We start from the raw sequence: 23,556 nt of genomic DNA, 5'->3' as shown, positions 1-23,556 counted from the left end.
TATTCAGTGTCCTAATTAAGAACGGGGCATCTATGTATAGAAAGTTTCTCTTTTTGAGTAATTAGCATGAGAAAATTTGTCATCTTCAAACCTTGCGTGTGAGATTCCCTGGGATCGCTGAGTGATAGCGGCTAGAGCTAGGGTGTTAGGCAAGGTGAATCTTTGGCTGTGTTCTTGACAATGCCACCAAATCATCTCACATGGAGATTTATTGATCAAAACATATATTAGGATTATTTTTTTAATGAGCATGTTTTTAAGAATGTGAGGATCAACACAAAGTAGCATGACCAAGGAATTGGGCTTTCAGTATTAAAAAGAATGAGTGATTGAGAGATTCTCTGCAGAGAGAGACATTCACCTCTACGTTTTTGGAAGCTGACTTCGATGACAAAATATTTTGTGCATCCACATGCATATATGCTTTATTTTATTGCTATTTTAGCTGGAGCTGGAGTTTTAATTTTCCCTTGGATTTTTAACTCTCCAGGACAAATTGGGGTGGGATAGGACTGGCGGAGGGTGGGGTGGTGGGGTGCAGCGGGGGTGAGGGGGAAGTGGTCCTGTTTTAAAGGAAATGGTCCAAATAGAAGGGCTTTAGTTTCAAAAATGAGAAAGAGGGGCTTGTAATGGCCTACCAACTGTTGGCAGCCAGCAAATATTTCCTGTCCAGTTGCAATGATAAGATGTCTTGCATTCTGCTTAAATTAACAAATTAACAAATCCTTTCAAAGTTTACACTTAAATAAAGGTAAAGGTAAAGGTTCCCCCACACATGCATGCTAGTCATTTCCGACTCCAGGGGCCGGTGCTCATCTCCGTTTCAAAGCCGAAGAGCCAGCGTTTGTCCGAGGACGTCTCCGTGGTCAAGTGGCCAGCATGACTAGATGCCAAAGGCGCACGGAACGCTGTTACCTTCCCACCGTAGTGGTCCCTATTTTTCTACTTGCATTTTTACGTGCTTTCGAACTGCTAGGTTGGCAGAAGCTGGGACGAGTAACAGGCGCTCACTCTGTTACACGGCACTCGGGATTTGACCCGCCAAAGTGCCGACCTTCTGATCGACAAGCTCAGCGTCCTAACCCACTGAGCCACCGCATCCCTTATTATTACACTTAAATGCGTAGACTCAAAAGAGCAAAAACATTTTCCCCTCACACTTTATCCTATTTGCTGCACATAAGTGGGACAATAAGAATTTTATGTAAAGTCTGTTCTTTTTCTTTTCTTTTCTTTTCTTTTTCTTTTTCTTTTTATTGAAAAGTTTTTCAATACATTTTATCTTTAACAAAACTTTTTCATAACTTTTTCTTTTTCTTTTTGGCAATGCAGTGTTTCTCTTTTCTAGGCGCCCAGAAGTAACCACTCTGGTCTCCTTTGTGTGAATGTGTGACAAAAAGGAAAGTAAGAAAGAGGCTACAAGATCTCGTGAGAGAGACTGCTCCATCACAAGGATGGATGGATGGATGGCCTTTATATTTTGGAAACACTTGTGCAACTGGCCCCGAGAGTAAATGATCTTTGAATTAAATTAAATTAGAAAGAAGGAGAGGATGATCTGGCTGTTGGCCCAGCTCTGAGGGCAGCTGTTATCCAGTAAGTGCAGCTGAAGGGGATTCCTCACGGCTCTGCTTTCACTGCTCCACCTCCAGCTCGCACTCTCCATGGGGACTGTCTGTTCCCAAAACATCCCTCTCGCCTCTATTCCAGGGTCAAGACAGGGCAAGCCCAAGTCGTAAACAAGCCCCATGATGGAGCGGTCTTGTTCAGATGTTGCTGAAGCAGCATCTCCAGAACTTCCTGTGGATTTGAGGCTGAAGGAACACACTATCTAACCCAGGGGTCTTCAAACTTGGCCCTTTTATGACTTGTGGACTTCAACTCCCAGAATTCCTCAGCCAACCATGCTGGCTGAGGAATTCTGGGAGTTGAAGTCCACAAGTCATAAAAGGGCCAAGTTTGAAGACCCCTGATCTAACCCAAACGAAAATAGCCACTCTTCTCCTGACTTGTGGGAAATAAGCTGTTCCGGTGTGACCCAACAGGGTGCTTCCTGGAGTGGCACACAAAATGGGGAGAGGTAGCTGCCACATCTGGATTGGGATTCTCGGCCTTGCACAAAGTGTCACTGGAAGGAGAGGCTGGCAAACGCAGACTTCTAAGTGTGTAGAGAAAACACTGGCTTCAAATGAGTTTTGCAGCAATATATGGTCACAGAGTGAAAAAAAATCTAGAGTGGGTAGCCATTAATCCAATTTCTAACAAGAAGTATTTAGAAATAGACATTGTCAGAACGTTTCTTTTTCACATGCTAGAAATTCAAAACAAGGTCACTTCCTTCAATTCAGCAGCTCCCAATCTTTTCTACACCCTGCACCCCTAGAGCACTTCTGATATATTCTCGCACCCCTTACAAAAGTTTGAAGTAACAGCAACGAATTATGCATATACACTATAATTTTGAAGACCCAAGTTTTCACACCCCCTGGAATATCGTCTCACACATTCAGGGGGGGTGCGAGCATCCCTGGCTGAGAACCCCTGCTTTAATTCATTCTTGGTTCATGTTCACTTAATTAATTTGATAAATTCTGAAATTTCCACGAGAGAATTATACCTCAATTTAACCTTTTCTCCTGCAATAGAAGCATTCTTGCCTTCACTGAGTGTGTTTTCCTAGGACCAAGTTAAACTCTCTCTACCATCCTTAACTGCAGAAATAAATCAGCACAAAATTGCTGCTCAATCCTGCCAACCCTCAATCTGCATAAATTGCCTCTGTTTCAAATCACTGCGGTCACCTTATTTCCTTCCAGAGATAAAGAAAAAAACCAGACAAATTTGACATACCTAGAAGCTAATTTTGAATAACATTGGAATAAGAGTTAAATGCTACTTCAATGCCAGTATACTAAGGATTATTTAAACCGGCCTTCTTTATGCATTGGGAACAAAATGACAACCACATCATCAGGGTATTTTGTGTCCTGGTTAGGTGCAAGTGGGAATGACCTTTATTTCTTTCAGGTCTCAGAGAATGATGTCTTCTTTGCCACATATTCCAACTATAGTTCTCCTGCTTATCTAAGAATGGGTTGATCTCTGCTCAGTGCTAAATATCTTTGCAACTCAATTGTTTTAACAAAATAATGCTTCTTTATCACTATTCAATCTTTGGTCCAACACTGTTCAGGTTGAGACAGCCTGTGCAACAGGAATGCTGTGTCAGTGTCGACAATTGCTTCAGCGTAACAAACCCAAAAGCATTTTTAAATCCTCAGGTGGAGATTGGAGACAAGAATCTTGGCAACTGCTCTTTAGAGAGGAGTATAGCTGTTGATGTTTGTTACTAGAGAATCATACTATCCTTTTCTAGAGAATATATATCCTCTAGAAAAGAGAGAATGCTGGGACATCCCTTCAACTTAATTGACCTTGGCCCTACTCTATCAAGGAGTAGGCATCCCAGTGAAAGGAGAATGCCGTCTTCTAGAGCCCTCGCTCCAGAAATATCTAAGCATTTTGAATGTCACTGCTAATGGTATCTGGCATCTTCAGTGGCCTCATATCTAATAGCTTCAGTTGGGAGCTTGAGCTACTTAGGGATTCAAAGATTATGGAAGAGAACTTATGGTATCCAAACTGACTCTAGTACTCACTCTATGTTTAGTCTTCTTTGCCCTGGGGAATCCCCATGACCTTTAATGCTTCCACACACTCCCAACCTGACACTTACCTGACACCTCTGCAATGTCTCCAGGGACCATCTCTTTGGCCTTTATTCTCTGTACCGCCTTCCTGTCAGATCGATAGACCTTTCCCATTTCAGGTTCATACTCCTTTAAGGCCTCAATGGCATTCTCAGCATTTCGTTCCTGCAAGGAGATTCAGATTTAAGATGCCCTATTGTTGCTTTTAATTACAGCTCGCCCCCCCCCCCCAGCAGAGGGAAGCACCATTCTATTCCATTCCATTCCCCCCATGCAAGAAAGCCAGCGGAAACAGGTGTGACCCAGGCACGGAGTAAGGAACCCAAACTCCTATTCCGTTAAGCCTTGAAATTTTGACACACACACACACCCCTGCAATTTGCGGAAAGCACTTTCATGCTCTCGGAGACTGACTAGGTTGCAGCGCAGCCATCTCCTAACAGTAACCATCAGTAGCGATAACATTCATAAGGCACATCTGAAGAAGAAAATGTAGTAAGCCACACTGTAGTGCATTTAGAGCATCGTAGAGGGAACTTGGCAGTGCTTTTTTTGTAAAAGAAAAAGGTGCCAGAACTCACATATGTCATACAACCTGCCTTGCCTACCCTACAAGGTTCCATCCAAAAAAGGTGCCGGAACTCTGTTCTGAGCATTCTATGACAAAAAAAGCCCTGGAACTTGGCATGCTAAAGAGGGCTTCACAGGTTACACTAAACCACAATGTGATTTACTTGGGCTGGGAGTGGTTTGTGAGCTTACCCATTAGGCTTCAAAGCTGGCAACTTTACCAGGTGTGGATTTCAAGTCCCTGTGAGTTGAAGTCCACGCATCATAAAGTTGCCAAGTTTGAAAAATACTGCTTTAAAGCATGGTTTGCTCCTTTATTTATTGGGCTTATCTACCATCTTTCATTCATGGGTCCAAAGGGCTCCCTCCTAATTTTTCCCACAAAACAACTTCCTGAGATAGGTTAGTTAACTAGAGAATTGGTCTAAAAAGTGCATGGGCAGCTTCTGTAGTTGAGGGGAGGACTAGATTCTCCTGATGCCAGTACAACACCTGAATTAGCCCTAGGGATCTGGATTTGAAGGGGCAAAGGGGATTTGAGATGTATGGAGCACTTCTATTTTACCCATTAGTGTCTTGCAACAGAAGAGATGCCTTTTTCCTGGACTTGTGGTTGTCTGGTTTTTTTTTTTTCCTGTGCAATCCCAGGAAAAGAGGCATTTTATTTAAAAACAGCTGACGGATACATGTGCATTCACACATGCTTCAAATCACCTGGTCCTCTGGAATTTGGATTACCCTCACAGACCTACATTCCCCCCCAAACCATAACGAAACAAAACATGAATAGTTTGTTTACCTGCCATACTCCAACAATTGCGTTGGCAATCAGGATCAATAGGATGACAAATGGTTCCACAAAAGCGGTGACAGTTTCTTCGCCCTCTTCAAACCATGCCAGCACCTGTGGGGAAAACCCCCCCAGATATGCACAGTGGTGGAGGGGAGGAGAGAGAGAATTTGGTTACTCTTCCACTTCTCTCTTGCTCAGATACGGTCCTTGTTCGTTTTTCAGTCAGGAATCCTAAATCCCAGCCCCACTTCTCTTTTCTCCTTCTGAAATCCCATTAACTTTTTAAATTCTCCTTGAACCTGCCATCTGAAAACAGCGGAAGCCAGCCTGTGTTTTGCCTCTCCACAAAAAATGAAGCTTGTCAGTCAACCTCCATGAAACCTGATAGCACCAGCACAAAAGGGCTCCGGTTGCTCGGGAGGAGAAGGGTGTGTGCAAACACATGGATGCTGCGCAATTGTGCAGGCAGGTGCAAGTGTGTAACTGTGTGCACAGCTTCAGATGTGAAAGGAAGGTGTGTGTTGCACACAAGTGGAATGAAGCATCTGTAAAAGGTTTCACACTGCCCCCTGCTGGACAGAGCTGTGTCTGACAGGGTTTCTGTTGGAGGAACAGAGCATGGTGCAAATACATACCTCATGCTGTTTGATATACTAGAGGGGGCATAATTGTTGGAAGGATTATAGTCGATTAACAATACAAAATGTGCTTTGTAATGCTTGATTGTTTCCCAGAGTTATCTCCAAAGACTTTACCAGATTTCCTTCTCTTTGTTTGCAGGTCCAAATTCAGCACTTAAAATCCAAAACAAGCCTGCCTCTTACTGTCTTCATTCTAACTGACTGCAATCCTAAAAATCAGAAGCGCTATGAATGTTCCCAATCTAGTTTCTATTTAATTAAGCTTCAGGTGTGTAAAAAAAAACAGACAGAGGAAAGGTGGTAACACTAAAGACAATGTTCTTTCAACAACTGCCGAAGAGATAAGTGTAGATGTGAACAAAAGAGAAAATGAATCTTGTTTAGTGCCGGTTGAACATCCTCAGAAGTGTGTTTTGCAATCATCCTCTGAGAAAGAAGAATTCAACCAAAGCTGTATAGCAGCCTTCCCAAGCCACAGAAATTCTGAAACTTGTAGCCAAGCATATCTCGAATGCAACCGCCACGGTGAAGACAGTGCTATTTCCAATGTACCGGTAATCTTAATTTTATTTATACTGTCTGTCCTATTTTTCAGCGACAGAACAATCCCAAAGCAGATAGTTCTTTCCTGTGTTCAGAAGCCTCACAATACTTGTCTCCTACAGAGCTCCATAGGAGAAAGGAAAAATGGAAATGGACTGAACAGTTTGGTTGATTGGCTTTTTGATCAAGAAAGCACCAATATTCCTGGGCTGCCTGGACATGAAATATTGAACCACGGCTACATGAGAACCACACTGTAAATTATGACCTTTTCTGAAACCTGCTGCTGAGCCTGACCATGTGCTCTTGAAAGATCTAGTAACACAATCTGAGGAGGTTGCATCTCAAGTGTCAAGAAACTAGGCAGAAGCACAACAGTCTACGATGTGCTTCTGGGTGCTGAAACAAGCAAAATCTCAGCTTCTCGTGCTTAGGTTTGCTATATTATAGAAATGGCAAGGAATCTATGGTTCCTCCGAAACTGAGAGCATTCATTTTTATACAGGAATGTGCAGGCCAGGTGATCTCTATATTCGTTTTCTGGACTGAGTCCATGTATTCATTGTAGTAGAAGCTCAATTATAATTTAAACTGACTGAAGAACTGTGCGCTGGCCAAATTGACTTCTTTGATCAGAGAAAACACAGTATCGACATATATTGCTACCTGGAAATCCCTAAGGACTTTTGGCATAAAAGAAGAAAAAAAAGAGCTTATGATTATGGTTTTGATGATTAGACTGAATCGATTATAGGAAGAAGTTCACGTTTTAACTATAGAATAAAAGGTAAATTTATAACTGTACTTATAACTTCTGTAAAGAAGCCGCTTCTTTGCATCTTCTTTCTTTCTTTTCTCTTTGTCTTTTCCTTTTTTCCTTTCCTTTTCCTCTTTTCCATCCTTTTCCTACATTTTTAGTTTTTTTTTCTGATTTCTTTCTCTTTTTTCTTCTTCTTTTATGTGAATCGGTATTAGTTTTTAGTTTATATTGGTTTTAGCCTCCTTTTAAAAACTTTTTATAAAATTATGTATTAAAAAAGAAAAAAACAGTGCACATTTAGAAGACAAACTGATTCTCAGGTTGTTTTCTGGGATTTTGCTCAGAAGGAAATAGTTTTGTGAATTTACAGTAAGAAATTGGCAAGAAACCCGACGGGCTAAACCAGATTGCATTATCATTATTCTCTCAGGGGAAGCTAAGTGTAAATGTCATTAAATAAATACCTGTGAAATACATAGAAATGGCCAAATAAAATATGGTGCCTGCATTTAGCACGAAGGAGTCAAAATAGATTGCTGAACAAATACGTTAGCTCAATATGTTTCCTAATTTGTTCTGCAGAAGGAAGCCCGTTTTTAGCTCTGAGAAAGAGGAACGGAATGGATTAATCCTGATTGGATTAAACATCTATAAACACCCCAAATCTTGAAAAATAATTGATGAAGAAAAAAACACATTGAAGATGCTCAAATGCAAAGTTTTCATTTATTCGTGTTACCTGTCTTGCCAGTGAAAATAATTTCAGCTCTGAATCCTGACTCAAATTATGCGCTTTGTTCATCCCTACCCTTAGGGTGAAAGGGAATTACTGTATTAAATATGGCATGTTATTTCTTCCCATACAGCCAATTCACTAATTTGTTGATTCTCATTACCAGTAAAAGGGAATATTTATAGCTCAGGGTTGAAGGGTCCTTGTTGCTCTCTGAGCTTGGTGGTTTCCTTGTAGACATTTCATTGCCCAACTAGGCAACATCGTCAATGAAAGTGAGTGTGGGGTTTGTTCCCTGTTTATATACAGTAGCTTACCCACAGCAGTTATAAACAGGGGACGAACCCCACAATCACTCTCGCCGATGACGTTGCCTAGTTGGGTAATGAATTGTCTACAAGTTCAGACAGCACTAAGGACTCCGCTCATTGCTAACCAATCTATCTAAAATTAGTCCAATAACTGCAGCTCTGTTCTTTTCGTTCCAATGTAATGGAAGTTGGTGTGTTCCTAACCCAGGATGGCATCCCCAGAGAGCAGGCTTGCAGACATCACTTGCCCACGACACAGCTTCTTTCCCATTCTGCCCCCAAATGGCTGCTTCTCCTCTTCAGCCCTGTGTGGATTTCCCCAAGTTCCCTCCGTTACAAGGCCAGTGTCACTTACGAAAGAAATGCAGGCTGCGAGCAGGAGAATTCGCACAAGCAAGTCTTCAAATTGTTCCACCACCAGCTCCCATATAGTTTTGCCTGAGAAGCAAGAAAGGATGGGGTGAAAGGCACAAAGGAGACACAGACTGCAGAGATGGGGTGGGGGAAAATCAGCCTGCCTCCCCCCCCCACCCCCAAATCAAGAAAGCAATAGGCTGCAAGGAAAGAGAGAAGGGATAGCGGGCCTGCAGGTATCTAGGATAGATTTTTCAACAAGTTTCCAAGCAGGCACGCTTGGAAAAATGGTAGGTTCTTCTATGCAAGTCTAACTGTGTGTTAACAGAAAGTCCGAAACAACCATTAATATGGAGAAATGGCAAGTTATACAACCGACTTTGTTCTCCTGCCTCTTCTCAACTGATCTATCTTCCAAAAAGAGATCTTTGTTTCATCCAAAAAATGTCGTGTGTGTGTGTGTGAGAGAGAGAGAGGTTTCTTCCAGCTACCAAGCAGTCTCCATTATTTGGCCAACAGCATTTCAAAGAACCATCTTTTATCCCAGATATGCCTCTTAGAGCATTGAATTCGTTCTAAGGGCCCAAGAAAAGGAAATTGAGTGCTCGGGTGATTCTTGGCAGATCAGAACATGGCTATGGATACTGTTTGGTAAAGGCAGAATTTGGTATCTGATTGGTCAAAGGAAGAGCTTCATGCCTCTGCCTTATGATGGAACTTGATGGAAACGATTGGGACAAACCACATGGCAATTCACAGGTTAACCCGAGATTTTATTTCTAAACAGAAAGTTTGAGGCCCCATCTGAAGACCCAATGGCCACTGAATCAGTTTTATAGTCTGGAGAAGTCATTTGGGCCATGATAATTCAAGGTTGAGGGGGTTTTCTTAATACTTCCAATTGCTTATGCGCAGTCTTTCTTAGGACTCACCTTCTTCAGCTGGAAGTTCTGGGGTTCAGAGACAGCATGTTGGGAGAGGAAAAGAAAGGAAGAGAGAGAAATAAAAGCTGGTTAGGGTTATTGCTAGTGTGATTTTTGCTGAGCAAAGGTGGCAACAGAGAAAAGATATACTGTAGGCTAAACTATTTTGGATTTACAGAGAAGCTGGTCCCGCACACGGAGTTGAAAGTTAATTTTCAGTGTCATACGTCATAACTCCACAGTTAGAAAGAAAGAGTTGTATCATCATGCGTTTAGGGAATGATTGGGAGTTGGATATGGACATCCCTGCAGAAATGAGTAAGCCTTTTATTGATTTCAATTTGTAAACCATGGGCCTACGTGACTGCAAAATTAATTTGTGCATAGGAAATCCTTGGAGGTAGGACTTCACAAAGAGATAGGGAGGAACAGACTGGAGTCATTTAGAGAAGTTACAAACTCATGCATGCACCACAAAATAGCACAGTCACACATTTCCAATCCTCCCTGATCGAATTCTTGTCATAATCCTACTGAGGAGCCCAGAACTTTTGACCTTTCCCCATATATTTGAGGGACATTAAAAAATTAGGAAATCAGACTGTCCTCTCAATCATCTGCATCTTTGGCAGCATGATATGCCCACCCCTAACAAAACAAGCCTCTCCAGATCCACCTGCTCACACGGCATCACAACCAACAAACAATTACATTTTTTCCCCCTCAAAGACATCTCTTCTCAAATCTACTCAGCATCTAACTAGCTCACTTCGCTGGCTGTGTAATATCAGTACTCTCTTTTGTTTCGACTTCCCGGCTGCTCCTACAAGTTGCCCATCAGCAATTTTGATATCTCGTTCATACCAAAGGGAATTTACTGAGTTATTCTTAGCAAAGCAGCAGCAGCTGCCCTGTCCCCAGCATGGCTACCTTCCCCCCCACCAACTTTGCAATCGTCAATTTTCCCTCTTGTGCTTTTCTTTTACCTTCATTCTTATCTCCCTTCCGTGGCCAAACTTTAGACTCTGCTAGGCCATCTCTATCATCTCCTTTCTGCTTTCCAATAATTACGTAACCATTTTTCTTTGGTAATAGTGGTTTCCTCCTATCGCTTCTATCCTTCCTTACATTTTAGAATCCATGTCCATCGCTGTGCATCTCTAGTTTGATAACTTTGGCTCGCCTTTCTTTTCTTCTCGTATCTATGTTGCTCTGCACATCTTTTCAAGCTCTCTGGCTCTCCATTTCCCCTGCCTTCTTGCATCCTGGCACCTGGCCAAATGGGTACCAAAAGGGCTGTAATTTTAGAAAGCACTCACCATTGGGTCCATATTTTTCCATATTCTTCTTCACCTGCTCAGGAGAGAGGCCTGTGTGTTCACTTACTCCAAAGTAAGCCAGGCACTCTTCCGATGTTTTGGCATGGGCGTTTTCCATGTTTGCCCTACCGCACCTGTCCCCTTGTCGTCTTTAAAGCTGCTTCCCACTTCTTCCGGCTTGGCCTGCTTCTGCTGTTCCCCTGCTGTATGTTCAGTGGAGTGTCACTCGTGCCCCCTGTTGAGTTTCTCCTCTTTCTCAGCAGACCATGGTCCTTGGAGCACGGTATCCAACGATGGAGGGAAAGCCCGATGACCTGTCCTTGCACAGAAGCCTTCACCAAACTCTGAGGCTGGCACTCGTCCTTATGAGGCAGCCAGAGGACCAGATCCTCGGACATTCTCCGTGGGCCCCCATTGGGTGACCAATGCTGACATCACTTCATCCACCAACTCACATATGGCCTTCTGCGGAGAGGAGGTATTTTTGCTGACTTGAAGGGAGAAGCCAGGAGGATGGTTGGCTTGGGGTGGGGGGAGGAGGAGAGAGGAGGCCGAGTGTCCACAGACCCATGTGTCACTCAAATGCTTGCCTGTTCCTTTCAAGAGATCTCACCCTAGCCTCCCCCTCCTGCCTCCTACAGATTTAGGGTTTATTTCTGTCACTTGTCGTCTGCAGTGAAGATACACAGAGAAGTGGGCTGCCCTCTTTCCCATATATGCAACTAAATCAATCTGTTTGCCATGTCTGTCTCATTTGCATAGGCTTTAAGTATTATTTAATAATCCACACATGTGCATTTACATATGTATCGTAGGCATAGATTTTTAGGTGTTTTTTTTTTTAAATCACTCTTTTTTCACTCCATTAAATTTTTCTTTGTTGGATCTATCATCCCTCTCTCTCTCAATTTGCAATCTCTGACAGCAACCAAACAGATGACCAAGAGAAATTCACAAGCTGAAGATGTCCTGTCACTTGTCTTTGGTATCTGCTACTAGCTCTAAACGTGATTTTTGCACTTCTAGTTATCATGGCTTATGGTCACAATTCCATGACCAGTTGCTGCTTTTACAAGCCCTTTAATGTGCATTCTATTGCAATTTATTTCAGCAACTGACTCTTTGATGTCGGGTTTTTTTTATTATACATTGTACAAAAGTTTAATATACTTATTTGATTTTAAAACAGATATGGGTTTTATTTATTTGATCGTGTAGAATGATGAAGCAAGGCATCCAATAAATTCAAATTATGTGTTCCATTACTTCCAATACAGAGAAATTATGGGTGCATGCAAGTATGTAGTACTTCAGCACTGTACATTTTCTTTACAATCATAAATGTTGTTATTGCTTTTACTGACTGCAGTCAGAAGGAAGATCATATTTAAAATAGACCCACTAAAATTAAAATACAAAGACCAATTTATACTAATGTAAATCCCATAAAAAATTGACCCACCCTGGTATTTTTGTGTATGTCCCACTCACAGTGCAAGGTTATAAATACCAATTCATAAATACAGTGCATTCAGAAAGTATTCAGACCCCCTTCACTTTTGTCAATTTTGTTATGCTATAGCCTGATTCTACAGTTGTTGAAATTCATTTTTTTCTCTTTAATCTACACTCAGTACCCCATTATGACAAAGTGAAAAACACAAGTTTAGAAATGTCTGTAAATTTATTAAAAAGAAAAAAAAAGAAATATCACATTGGCGTAAGTATTCAGATCCTTCACTCAGTTCTTGGTTGAAGCACTTTTGGCAGTAATTACAGCCTTGAGTCTTTTGGGGTATGACATGGCACATCTGAATTTGGGGGATTTTCTGCCATTCTTCATTGAGAATCCTCTCAAGCTCAGTCAGGTTGGATGGTAACCATCAGTGGACAGCCATTTTCAAGTCCCTTGAGAGATGTTTAATAGGGCCTCTGGCTCTGGCTGGGCCACTCTAGGAAATTCAAAGAGTTGTCCCCAAGCCACTTCTGTGTTGTCTTGGCTGTGTGACTGTCATGTTGGAAAGTGAGCCTTCAGCACAGTCTGAGGTCCTGAACACTGTGGAACAAGTTTTCATTGAGGATATCTCTGTACTTTGCTCCATTCAGCTTTTCCTCAACCCTAACCATTCTCCCAGTCCCTGCTGCTGAAAAAAACCCCACAGCATGACGCTGCAACCACCGTGCTTCACTGTTGGGATGATATTAGGCAGGTGATGAGCGGTGCCAGACATAAAGTTTAGAATTGAAGCAAAACAGTACAATCTTGGTTTTATCAGACCAGAGAATCTTGTTCTTCACAGTCTGAGAGTCCTTCAGTTGCTTTTTTTTTCAAACTTGAAGTGGGCTTTCATGTGTTTTGCACCAAGGAGAGGCTTCTGTCTAGCCACTCTGCCATAAAGCCCAGATCAGTGGAGGGCTGCAGTGATGGTTGTCCTTCTGGAACTCTGTTCCATCTCCACACAGGATCTCTAGAACTTAGTCAGAGTGACCATCAGGTTCTTGGCCACCTCTCTTACTAAGGCCCTTCTCCCTGGTTGCTCAGTTTAACCAGGTGACCAGCTCTTGGAAGAGTCCTGGTTGTGCCAACCTTTTTCCATTTGAGAGTTATGGAGGCCACTGTGCTCTTAGGAACATTCAGTGCAGCAGAAATTTTGTTGTAGCCTTCCACAGATCCATGCCTTGTAATAATTCTGTCTCTGAGCAATGCAGACAGTTCCTTTGACCTCATGGCTTTTGCTCTGCTACAGTATGCATTGTCAGCTCTGAGGCCTTCATAGAGAGGTATGTGCCTTTCCAAATCATGTCCAATCAATTCAATTTACCACAGGTAGACTCCAATCAAGGCATAGAAACATATCAGCAATGATCAAGAGAAATGGGGGGTACTGGAGCTAAATTTCAAGTATTTTTGCAAAAGGTCTGGATACTTATGCCAATTTGATATTTCTGTTTTTTCTTTTTAATAAATTTACAGACATTTCTAATCTTCTGTTTTCACTTTGTGAAAACAGGGTACTGAATGTAGATTAACAAGAAAAAATGAATTTCAAAACTATAGAATCAGGCTGCAGCATAAGAAAATTGACAAAAGTGAAGGGGGTCTGAATACTTTCTGAATGCACAGTAAATGTCTTTTGCTTCAAGAAAATGTATTATTCAAAATTAACAGAAGATTGCATTCATAACTGATTAGACATGGTAAATTACTTTTTGATCAAAATGGACAGATTTTACTTACTTCAAACTTTATTTGGGATCCAAACATTTTCAATATCGGTATGAATATTTGTAAGGGCATCCCACCAGGCTCAAGGTTGACTCAGCCTTCCATCCTTCCGAGGTTGGTTAAATGAGGACCCAGATTGTTGGGGGCAATAAGCTGACTTTGTAATAATGCCACTTGGGGGGGTGAAAGCCCTAATAAGCAGGCATATACATAGAATGAAGGCTATTGCTAAGCACATTGATTTGTGCTTAGATTGTAAGCCGCCCTGAGTCTTCGGAGAAGGGCGGGATATAAATGGGATTAAATAAAAAATAAATAAAAATAAATAAAAATACTATATCCACTATAAATGGATATATATGCTGAAATAGTAAGCTATCATCCATATGGGGGGTGATAGTAAAGAGAAATCTTTTTTCCATCATTTTTATTCTGAAACTTTTTACAGAAATGTTGTTGTTTGCTTCTCTGTGAGTTTCTCTGCTTTTAAGTAATTGTACTGTTGAAAGAAACATCTTCATCAGGGTCCAGTCCAAGCTGGAAATAAACAAAATGGAGACTGCTTTAGAAAGAAGGTTGTAGTTTATTGAAGAGGAGAGCCAGACAGAAAGATGGCTCTGGGGAAGTTGACCACATGTAGCTGGGAGTGGTGGGTTTTTATACCTTCTGGGGCTCTTGAGGTTGTTTCCTGTTCCTGTTTGAGGTTTTGTATTTCCTGTGTCATGTACTTTGACCTGAGTCTGAATGTGTCCTTTTGGTATTGGTGGGTTAATCCTATTATGTTTCCAAAGGTCATGTCTTTTAGAGTTTGGGTGGGGTATGTAGATTTTAGGTGTCTTTGTCTTCCTGATCTCTTCAGCTTCTACATGGAAGGCTCCAACCTTTCTGAAAGCATTACTGAATTTGCATTTCTAAAAGCTGGCCCCTGCTGAGTTTTCTGGTTCAGGTTCCTGGGTTGTTGTTTTTTTAAGATCTTCTCCATTATTTCTTTGGGGAAATATATTCTGCCTTTCTAATATTCCCCAAAATATTTCTTTCTCTGGATTCTTCCCACAGTATTAAGAATTATATTAAACAGATAAAACAGACAAAATGAGAAAAATAAAATAAAATATATAGAAGGTGTTGAATCCCCACCAAAAAAACAGTTGTGCTTCATCACCAGCAAATATATTCAACATTAACAACTTATCCCTGTCTCTTAAAATAAAACCAAACAGATCTTCATTCATATCTCCCAGGTCCTTGCATATAATGAAATTATCATCTTTACGGTAAAGGTAAAGGTTCCCCCGCACATGCGTGCTAGTCGTTTCCGACTCTAGGGGCCGGTGCTCATCTCCGTTTCAAAGCCAAAGAGCCAGCGCTTGTCCGAGGACGTCTCCGTGGTCATGTGGCCAGCATGACTAGATGCCAAAGGCGCACGGAACACTGTTACCTTCCCACCGGAGTGGTCCCTATTTTTCTACTTGCATTTTTACGTGCTTTCGAACTGCTAGGTTGGCAGAAGCTGGGACGAGTAAGAGGCGCTCTCTCTGTTACGCGGCACTCGGGATTCGACCTGCCAAACTGCCAACCTTCTGATCAACAAGCTCAGTGTCCTAACCCACTGAGCCACCACGTCTATCATCTTTAGTTGTGTTCATAAGAAATGGCCTGAATTTACTGCAAATAATATGTGGGTGGTTACAGAATCTAAGTGAGACATTAAACATGGTAAACAGATTAAAGAAATGTAATGAATAAAAATCAACACATTTAGAGTTCTTTTGACTTTTCCAGGGATTTTTCAAAATGCACATCTTTCTTCCCACTAGGAAAGAAGGGCAAGATCCAGTTTCTCTAGATAGTATTTGGATACCATTGGACAACTGCCTTTCAAGAAACATGCAAAAGATTCCACCATTATTTGAAATACAGAGGTTATGAGAAGATGTTTGAAGTGGAATGTGGTGGTTTATAATGAATTCAGGATTGGGGATGAAAGGGCAACCATGCGTCCTACTTTCCAGAGAGTGGTCCTCAATTTAACCTTCTCTTTTATCTGAAATTTTCTATTTCAAATCTAAAAGCATTGGAGAAGGAAACTGCACTGACCTCCACATACTGAGAAAACCCCAACAAAAGTATGATTCAAGCTGGAGGAATGGTCAATAAAGATGACAGAACTTGCAGAGGTGGCAAAATTGATTTTTTTTTCCTCTGAGTAGAGAAAAGACAACTACATCTGTTTTTTTTTATTGAAAAGTTTTAAAATACATTTTATCTTTAACAATCCCCCCTCCCCCTCCCCTACCTATCCCTCCCTACCCCTCCCCCCCCTCTCCCCCCCCCCCCCGACTTCCCAGAGCTAAGTACAGGGTATAAAAACAAAAAACAATCATAAACATCCATATGCTACCAACAATAAGTTCTTAAATCTATCACTCTCTAACTCATATAAGATAACTACAAACAATACTAATATTTCATATAGAAAAAAAAAGAAAATAGAAAGGAAGACTTATTCAAATGCTAAATGAAACTTTTTAGTCCCATATTTCTTCTGGATATATTCAATCCATTTTTTCCACTCCATAATATAGCGTTCTTGCGAATGATCTTTCAAATAAGCCGAGATCTTTGCCATTTCTGCCAGGTCAGAAACCTTTAAAGTCCATTCCTCTATAGTCGGCAATTCCTCCTTCTTCCAATACTGACCTATTAAAAGTCTTGCTGCTGTAATTAAATTCAACATCAACTTAGTGTCCACAACAGTAGCTTCTGTAATTATACCCAGCAAAAAGAATTGCGGACAAAACTTTATCTTTTGCTTGAAGATCTTCTGCATATTCCACCAAATTTTTATCCAAAAAGCCTTAACCTTTTTACAAGTCCACCATATGTGGAAATATGTTGCATCTTCGTCACCACACCTCCAGCATTTGGGCTGATAATTCGGATACATACTTGCAAGCTTTTTAGGATCTAAATGCCATCTATAAAACATTTTATAAAAGTTCTCTCTTAAATTTTGAGCTTGTGTAAATTTTACGTTCCTCACCCAAATCTTTTCCCACGTGTCCATTGTAATAACTTCTTGGATATTTTGGGCCCATTTTATCATAACTACATCTGTTAACGACTGGAAACCCTTTATGGATTTTTGGGATGAAAACAGGGGGGGGAATGAACCTGTGATTTGTGGATTTGACAATTAGAAAAGGTAGAATATGGGAAGAAAGGAGCCATAATAAAACTATAGTCATGATAAAACATAAATCTATTTATAACTGCTAGAAAGAAAGAAAGGAGCTGCTTCTTTATATCTTTTTTGTTTTTTTCTTTCTTTTTTCTTTATTTATTTACTTATCCCTTTTTTCTTAGTATCCTTTTCTCTTCTAAAAATATGTATTGCTTTTACTCTGTAAAAAAAGTTATCCAATAAAATTAATTATTAAAAAGTAGTTCATTGAAGCTTTACAATGCTCAATTCGTTCAATAGTATTTGTCTTCACATCTTCCAGTTGGCTTTAATAGGGGTGGAGGGGACGACTGACACATGTTTACTAATGGCAGGAGACTCTAATAAAGATCCTGTTCCCTGTCACAGCCTTTGAAAGACTCTGTTTCAAGATAAGGAACCAGAAGAAGAAGGGAAAGCAAAGGACTTGAAGTGCCTATCAACAGCTAATGCCTGGATAGGTGTGTGAGCCTTTCCAGGGATTCTTAATCTTCTCAGTAGGGTTAAACATGTCATTGTTGTTTTAATTCTAGCGATAATTTATAAATTTGCCTATAAGTGATCACATTCAAATTTGATGCAGGCATATATCCCAGTTTGTCCTATGAAGTTCATTTCTTCTTTTAAAGCACTTAACTAGAAGCCAAGTCAAAACTGGAGTTAAGAGAAGTGATTTTAACAAACGCCTCAGAAATCTGAGGAAGTGGGCAGGAGTCCATTTTTCCACAGTGTCTTAATGGAAGAGGGAGAAAAAGCTCCTTCTCCTTCTTCTTTATAATATACAGAACAACTTCCAGTTCTTTAACCAGTGTTGATCTTCACTCACATCGACTTCATCCCAAGAATTTGGGATGTCATAATTTTTCAGTATAGTATATGTGCTGATCCAAGCACTGTGGCCTTTTTGTAACCGACAGATGGAATTTTTTTGTCAACGCACAGATTTTCTAAGTGTTGCCCAAGGCTTTTTGGTATGGCACCCAGTATACTGATAACCACTGGGACTACCACTTCCATATAATATTATTATCGTTGTTGTTGTTGTTGTTTAATGTAATAATATCTTAAACAATAATTATTACTTGTAATTATATGTATTATGGTTCATTGCACAGTCAAGCAGATGTTTAGATTGGATTTGGCATTTTTATCCACCTCTCGAGTCCTTCCAAAGGATGTGGCATAGGCAGATGTTGTTTGTTGGTATTCAAGGTATTGTCACAGCATGTAAGCTGTTCCAGATAAAGCTGTAATTGACTAATGGTGATTTTTGTCAATGCTGCTGATGTTCGAATGGCGTTGTAGAGGTTTGGGTTGCACCCAAGGCATCTATTACTACTGGTATTATTATGATTAAAAAAGTGTCCCTGCATTTGATATGTATACAGAAGTCATGTGTTTTTGCCAAGATACAAACACAAGAGTGACAGATAGAAAGAGCTGCCTCCACTCATCAAGTAAAGAGGTGTTGAATGTGTCTGGGTAGAATATCTAAGGGCCTGATGAGGGAGGAGGAGAAGAGGAGGAACAAGAAAGGGCCTTCCATTCTGAAAGGCTTTCCAATCTGACAAGGAGTGAGAAAAATAAGAAGAGTAATTGAAACCATCCTAAATCAATAAGGTGGGTGTAATGTATTGGGATTTTACTTGAACTGTTTCACGTGTCTGATTGAATGCTGCTTAAAGTTGCTCAATTGGTGTGTCTGTGTAACAGTCACTGACTAAGCCAGTCTCCAAGAAGATCATTGGATGACTTGGGGCGGGAATGGGTTCCTTTAAACCTATTGGCCGCCGCCTAGTGGCCAACCGTATAAATAGCTGCGCAGAAGCCTCTGTTTCAGTTCTGTTCCTGTTTGCCTCAATAAAGCAATGTTCCTGTTTGCAACCTCTCATCTCACTTATTGCCAACAAAGAACTCACTAGACAACAGTGGGATGGTGGTATCCTCCCAGGGGAATAGTCCCCTTCAAATTTGACAAGGTTTCTTCATGATAGAGAGCTGGTCATGATCTCTGGAAATCATCTCCAGGGATACCCCTAAAAGTCAAGAGTGCGAAGTGCAAATTCTGAATGGACACACTGTTTGATTGCGCCTTACCAAAAGTAAGATAGGCAATTATCAATCCAAACCCAGGATTTTTTTTAAAAAAAGTCGTGATAGACAATCAATCAATCAATCAATCAGAATAGAGCTGGAAAGGACCTAGTCCAACCCCCTGCTCAAGCAGGAGACCCTATACCAGACATGTCAAACTCGCGACATCACGTGACGTCGTGCGACGTATCGGAACTTTTTCCCATTGCCGGCAATGGGATGGGCGCAATTTCTCTGTGACGCTCTGGTCCGCGGGCCAGCAGTTTGACACCCCTGCCCTATACCATTTCAGATAAGCGCCTGTCCAGTCTCTTCTTAAAAACCTCCAGTGATGAAGCACCTACACAACCTCTGAAGGCAAGCTGTTCCACCTGGTTAAGTCATTAAAATAGCCACAGAGAGAGAGAGAAACTGGAAAAGTCAAATCAAGCATGACGTACAGGAAAAAAAGATGGACTTCAATCACATGGTTCTGGATGACTTATTCGAGTCCTCAGTGGAACATCCCTGAAAATAACATTTAGATTTTGCTTTTATAAACCTAACTGCTCAGGTTTTGTAACACCCTAAACCCGACTGCCCAAGCCAAATTCTACCAGGGTTGCAATCAGGAATAAGGATAATTCTTGTAATGCACAATAACCCTTTTCTACTTAGTACCCTGGGAAGCAAATGCCGCAAGGAAACATCCAACACAATAAGTCCCACAATAAGTGACCCTTGGCGGTTTCCCTAAGTCCAGCTTAAATGGTGAACAGGATGTCTGGCTTCACTTTATCTGTATGTATGCTTCTTAGTTGTCCCACCATTTGCCAGTTAACTGAAATTGCCCTTCATAGCAAAGGGCAAGTAAAGGTGCAATTTTTTAAAAAACCTGAAAAAGTTCTAATTTCAGTTCCCTGGCATTGAATCATGTGTAAATATGAAGGATTGTAAACTCTTTAGATTTTCCACGGTTGTCCTATACTTAACAGTACCTAGATGGCCTCTCTAACCCTTGGGCCAACCGCAGCACAAACATGTTCCTGATGAAATTTCTCTTTGATGTCAATCCTCAAGACGCCACCTTCATCTCATCCCCAACCCTTCCCCAAGGCAGCTCAAAGTCATCCTTAGCTGCTCCAGTGTTAATATAGTGTTTCCCCCTTTAAACTGACCAACCTCGGCAGTTTTGCCACAGGCACAACTTGACGCAATTTGCTTGGTCTGCCCCTTAGATACCATGTTACAGAACCCTTCTGTCTTTTCTCCTGTACTCAGGACTTCTCCAGACCAATCCCTGGTTTGAAGACCTGGATCAGCATGAAAAGCCACTCACTACAGGGACATTCAGGGAAGGGGTTATAGCACAAAGACTCAGGTTTCTCTCTGCTCTTCCCACATCTGTCAGCTGATGTCAGGTTGCTTTTGAACACGGTTGGGAAGCTCTCATGGAACAACATTACACTTCTGTCCAAAAAGAGCTTGCTAATCTTTTGTTTGGCACAAATGTTTTGTGTGGGTGCATTCTCAGAAAGCCCAGTGATCAGCTGGTATTTCAGTTAACTGCAGCACAAAACATGCCCTGGCCACATTCGTTTTTTCTGATGTGCCCTCAGGACACAGCCTTCCTCTCATCTCCAGCCCAAAGATCCGAAAGGCTTCACTCATCTTTAAGTTGTGCCAGTGTTAAAGCAATATGTTCTTCCTTTAGTCCAAATAACAACAACAACAACAACAACAACAACAACAACAACAATAATAATAATAATAATAATAATAATAATAATAATAATAATAATAATAAAAAAGTTGGAAGGGACCTTGAAAGCCATCTAGTCCAACCCCCTGCTCAGGCAGGAAACCCTATACCATTTCAGACAAATTGCTATCCAGTCTCTTCTTAAAAACTTCCAGTGTTGGAGCATTCACAGCTTCTGGAGGGAGGTTGTTCCACTGGTTAATTGTTCTAACTCTCAGGAAATTTCTCCTTAGTTCTAGGTTGCTTCTCTCTTTGGTTAGTTTCCATCTGTTGCTTCTTGTCCTGCCTTCAGGTGCTTTGGAGAATAGCTTGACTCCCTCCTCTTTGTGACAGCCCCTGAGATATTGGAACACTGCTATCATGTCACCTCTAGTCCTTCTCTTCATTAAACTACACATACCCGATTCCAGCAACTTTTCCTTATATGTTTTAGCCTCCAGTCCCCTAATCATCTTTGTTGCTCTTCTCTGTACTCTTTCCAGAGTCTCGACATCTTTTTTCCATCGTGGTGACCAAAACTGGATGCAGCATTCCAAGTATGGCCTTACCAAGGCATTGAAAAGTGGTATTAACTCTTCACGTGATCTTGATTCTATCCCTCTGTCCAAGGTCATTCTCAAGATGGGCAAAATGTGTGGTTGGGAGAGAGAGAAGAGGGGGTCAACCTATTTTCCAAAGCACCTTAAGGCCAGACAAGGAACAATGGATGGAAACTGACCAAGGAGAGATTCAATCTAGAAATAAGGAGAAATCTTTTGACTGTGAGAACAATCAACCAATGGAACAGCTTGCCATCCAATATTGTTGGTGCTTCATCACTGGAAGCTCTCAAGAAGAGATTGGACAGAAATGGTAAGGGGTCTTCTGCTTAAGCAGGGGGTTAGACTAGATGATCTATAAGATCCTTTCCAACTTTGTTATTCTATTCTATTCTAGATTGAATAGCTAAATATTAAGGGTCCTCGATGATCTCTGAGCTTGGTTGCTTTCTTGCAGACATTTCATTACCTAAACTAGGGTAATGATTTCAACCCTGAGCTACAAATATTCTCCTTTATTGGTAGCTAAATATTCCTCTGTGGAACAGATCCCTGAAAGTTCAAAAAAATGGCAAAAAGGCAAGCTATTTAGTTATTTGCCATATGGCAAAAGGAGAAAGTAATTTGGAACAACAGTCTGTCTCCCTGCCAAGTTGTGTGGGCATAGATTTCCAATATATACACGCAGATATACAAGCACACGCATATATTCCAACGTGTATTTACATGGGAAAGGATACAAGTCTAGGCCCAGCTGGGAACCTCCTTGCCCTCCATTTAGGACCAGTACTATGATCGCTGATGGCCAACCACCATCCAAATTTACTTCTATGTTCTTGAACATTTAAACTGAATCTCCTCAGTACTAACGGTAGCATGATTGCTGCTGATGAAGTAGGCATCCCACCCAAGAACATCTCTCCCCCCCCGACTCAACTTGGCACCTGCCAAACTGGTACAAGGGAATTCCGTCAGGCAATAAAGCTTCTGCCCCTTTTTGCTGGGCATTTGAAAGTAGCCCATTGCTGCCTGACGCCCAGATGCTACGTGATTCCTCAGAACATTCAATCCTTTGACCTATGAACACCAAATCCTTGTCCGTGTATGATATGAGTTAGTAAAGGAGAAGGTAAGGTTACTTGGTGGGTGCTTCAGTAACGTGCCTTGCTTTGACCTTAGGTTGACCCCCAGCCACATCCAAACCTGGCTAGCAGTTAGCACAGCTTCTATATGTCACTATATCTTCTGGGACCATAAGAGGTCAGATCTCCTTCTACACCAGCCTTTTTCAGCTGGGTTCCCTGGCCCATAATTCTCTTCAGACACAAAAGAGACACAAGATTGGGGAAGGGGCAGCATATAAGCACCGCAGCAGGCCAAGCTGAAATCCTCAGCAGTGACAGAAAAACAGAGTGGGAAGGGACTTTGGAGGTCTTCTAGTCCAACCCCCTGCTCAAACAGGAAACCCTATATTATTTCCGACAAATGGTTGCCCGATCTCTTCTTTAAAACTTCCAGTTTTGGACCACCCACAACTTCTGGAGGCAACCCCATTGATTAATTGTTCTGTCAGGAAATTTCTCCATAGTTCTAGGTTGCTTTTTGTTCTGCCTTCAGGTGCTTTGGAGAATAGCTTGACCCCCTCTTCTTTGCGGCAGCCCCTTAAACATTGTAACACTGCTATCATGTCACCCCTAGTCCTTCTTTTCATTAAAATAGATATACCCAATTCTTGCAACCATTCTTCATAGGTTTTAGTCTCCAGCCCTCTAATCATCTTTGTTTGCTCTTCTCTGTACATTTTTTAGTCTTTTTTATATTGTGGCAACCAAAACTGGATCCAATATGACAATATCTCAAGATATTATAAAGTAATACTAACACTTTATGACCTCTGGCAAAGGATATTTTCTCCATCCCTTTTTAAAAGAAAGGTAACCTGCTTTTGGAGGCAACCAAAGCCTTAAAAATGTGTAGAAACTTTAGTTAAAATGACTTAAAGATACCTTTCTTCCCTCTCTTGGATGCATGCCTATCCATTAAAAAAATAAGATCACACTGAAACATGCCAAATTA

General features: G+C 41.2%; 1 protein-coding gene across 2 annotated transcripts in view; it reads right to left on the bottom strand.

Moving 5' to 3' along the window:
* The window catches only part of ATP2A1 (ATPase sarcoplasmic/endoplasmic reticulum Ca2+ transporting 1), a 45,291-nt gene extending 34,278 nt beyond the window's left edge, over positions 1-11,013 (bottom strand). For both annotated transcript variants that reach the window (XM_083376549.1, XM_083376548.1), the window contains exons 1-5: positions 10,658-11,013; positions 9,348-9,365; positions 8,417-8,499; positions 5,080-5,184; positions 3,737-3,875 (exon numbers count right to left, since the gene is read on the bottom strand). In XM_083376549.1, coding sequence (XP_083232675.1) covers positions 3,737-3,875; positions 5,080-5,184; positions 8,417-8,499; positions 9,348-9,365; positions 10,658-10,775 — 463 coding nt within the window. In that variant the 5' untranslated portion in view covers positions 10,776-11,013. The remainder of the gene's footprint in view (positions 1-3,736; positions 3,876-5,079; positions 5,185-8,416; positions 8,500-9,347; positions 9,366-10,657) is intronic.
* Positions 11,014-23,556: the final 12,543 nt, after the last annotated feature.

Source organism: Vipera ursinii, assembly GCF_947247035.1.
Source record: "Vipera ursinii genome assembly, chromosome: Z".
Classification (NCBI taxonomy): domain Eukaryota; kingdom Metazoa; phylum Chordata; class Lepidosauria; order Squamata; family Viperidae; genus Vipera; species Vipera ursinii.
The sequence above is the reverse complement of the archived record's forward strand: the minus strand, read 5'-3'. Positions and strand labels throughout refer to the sequence as shown.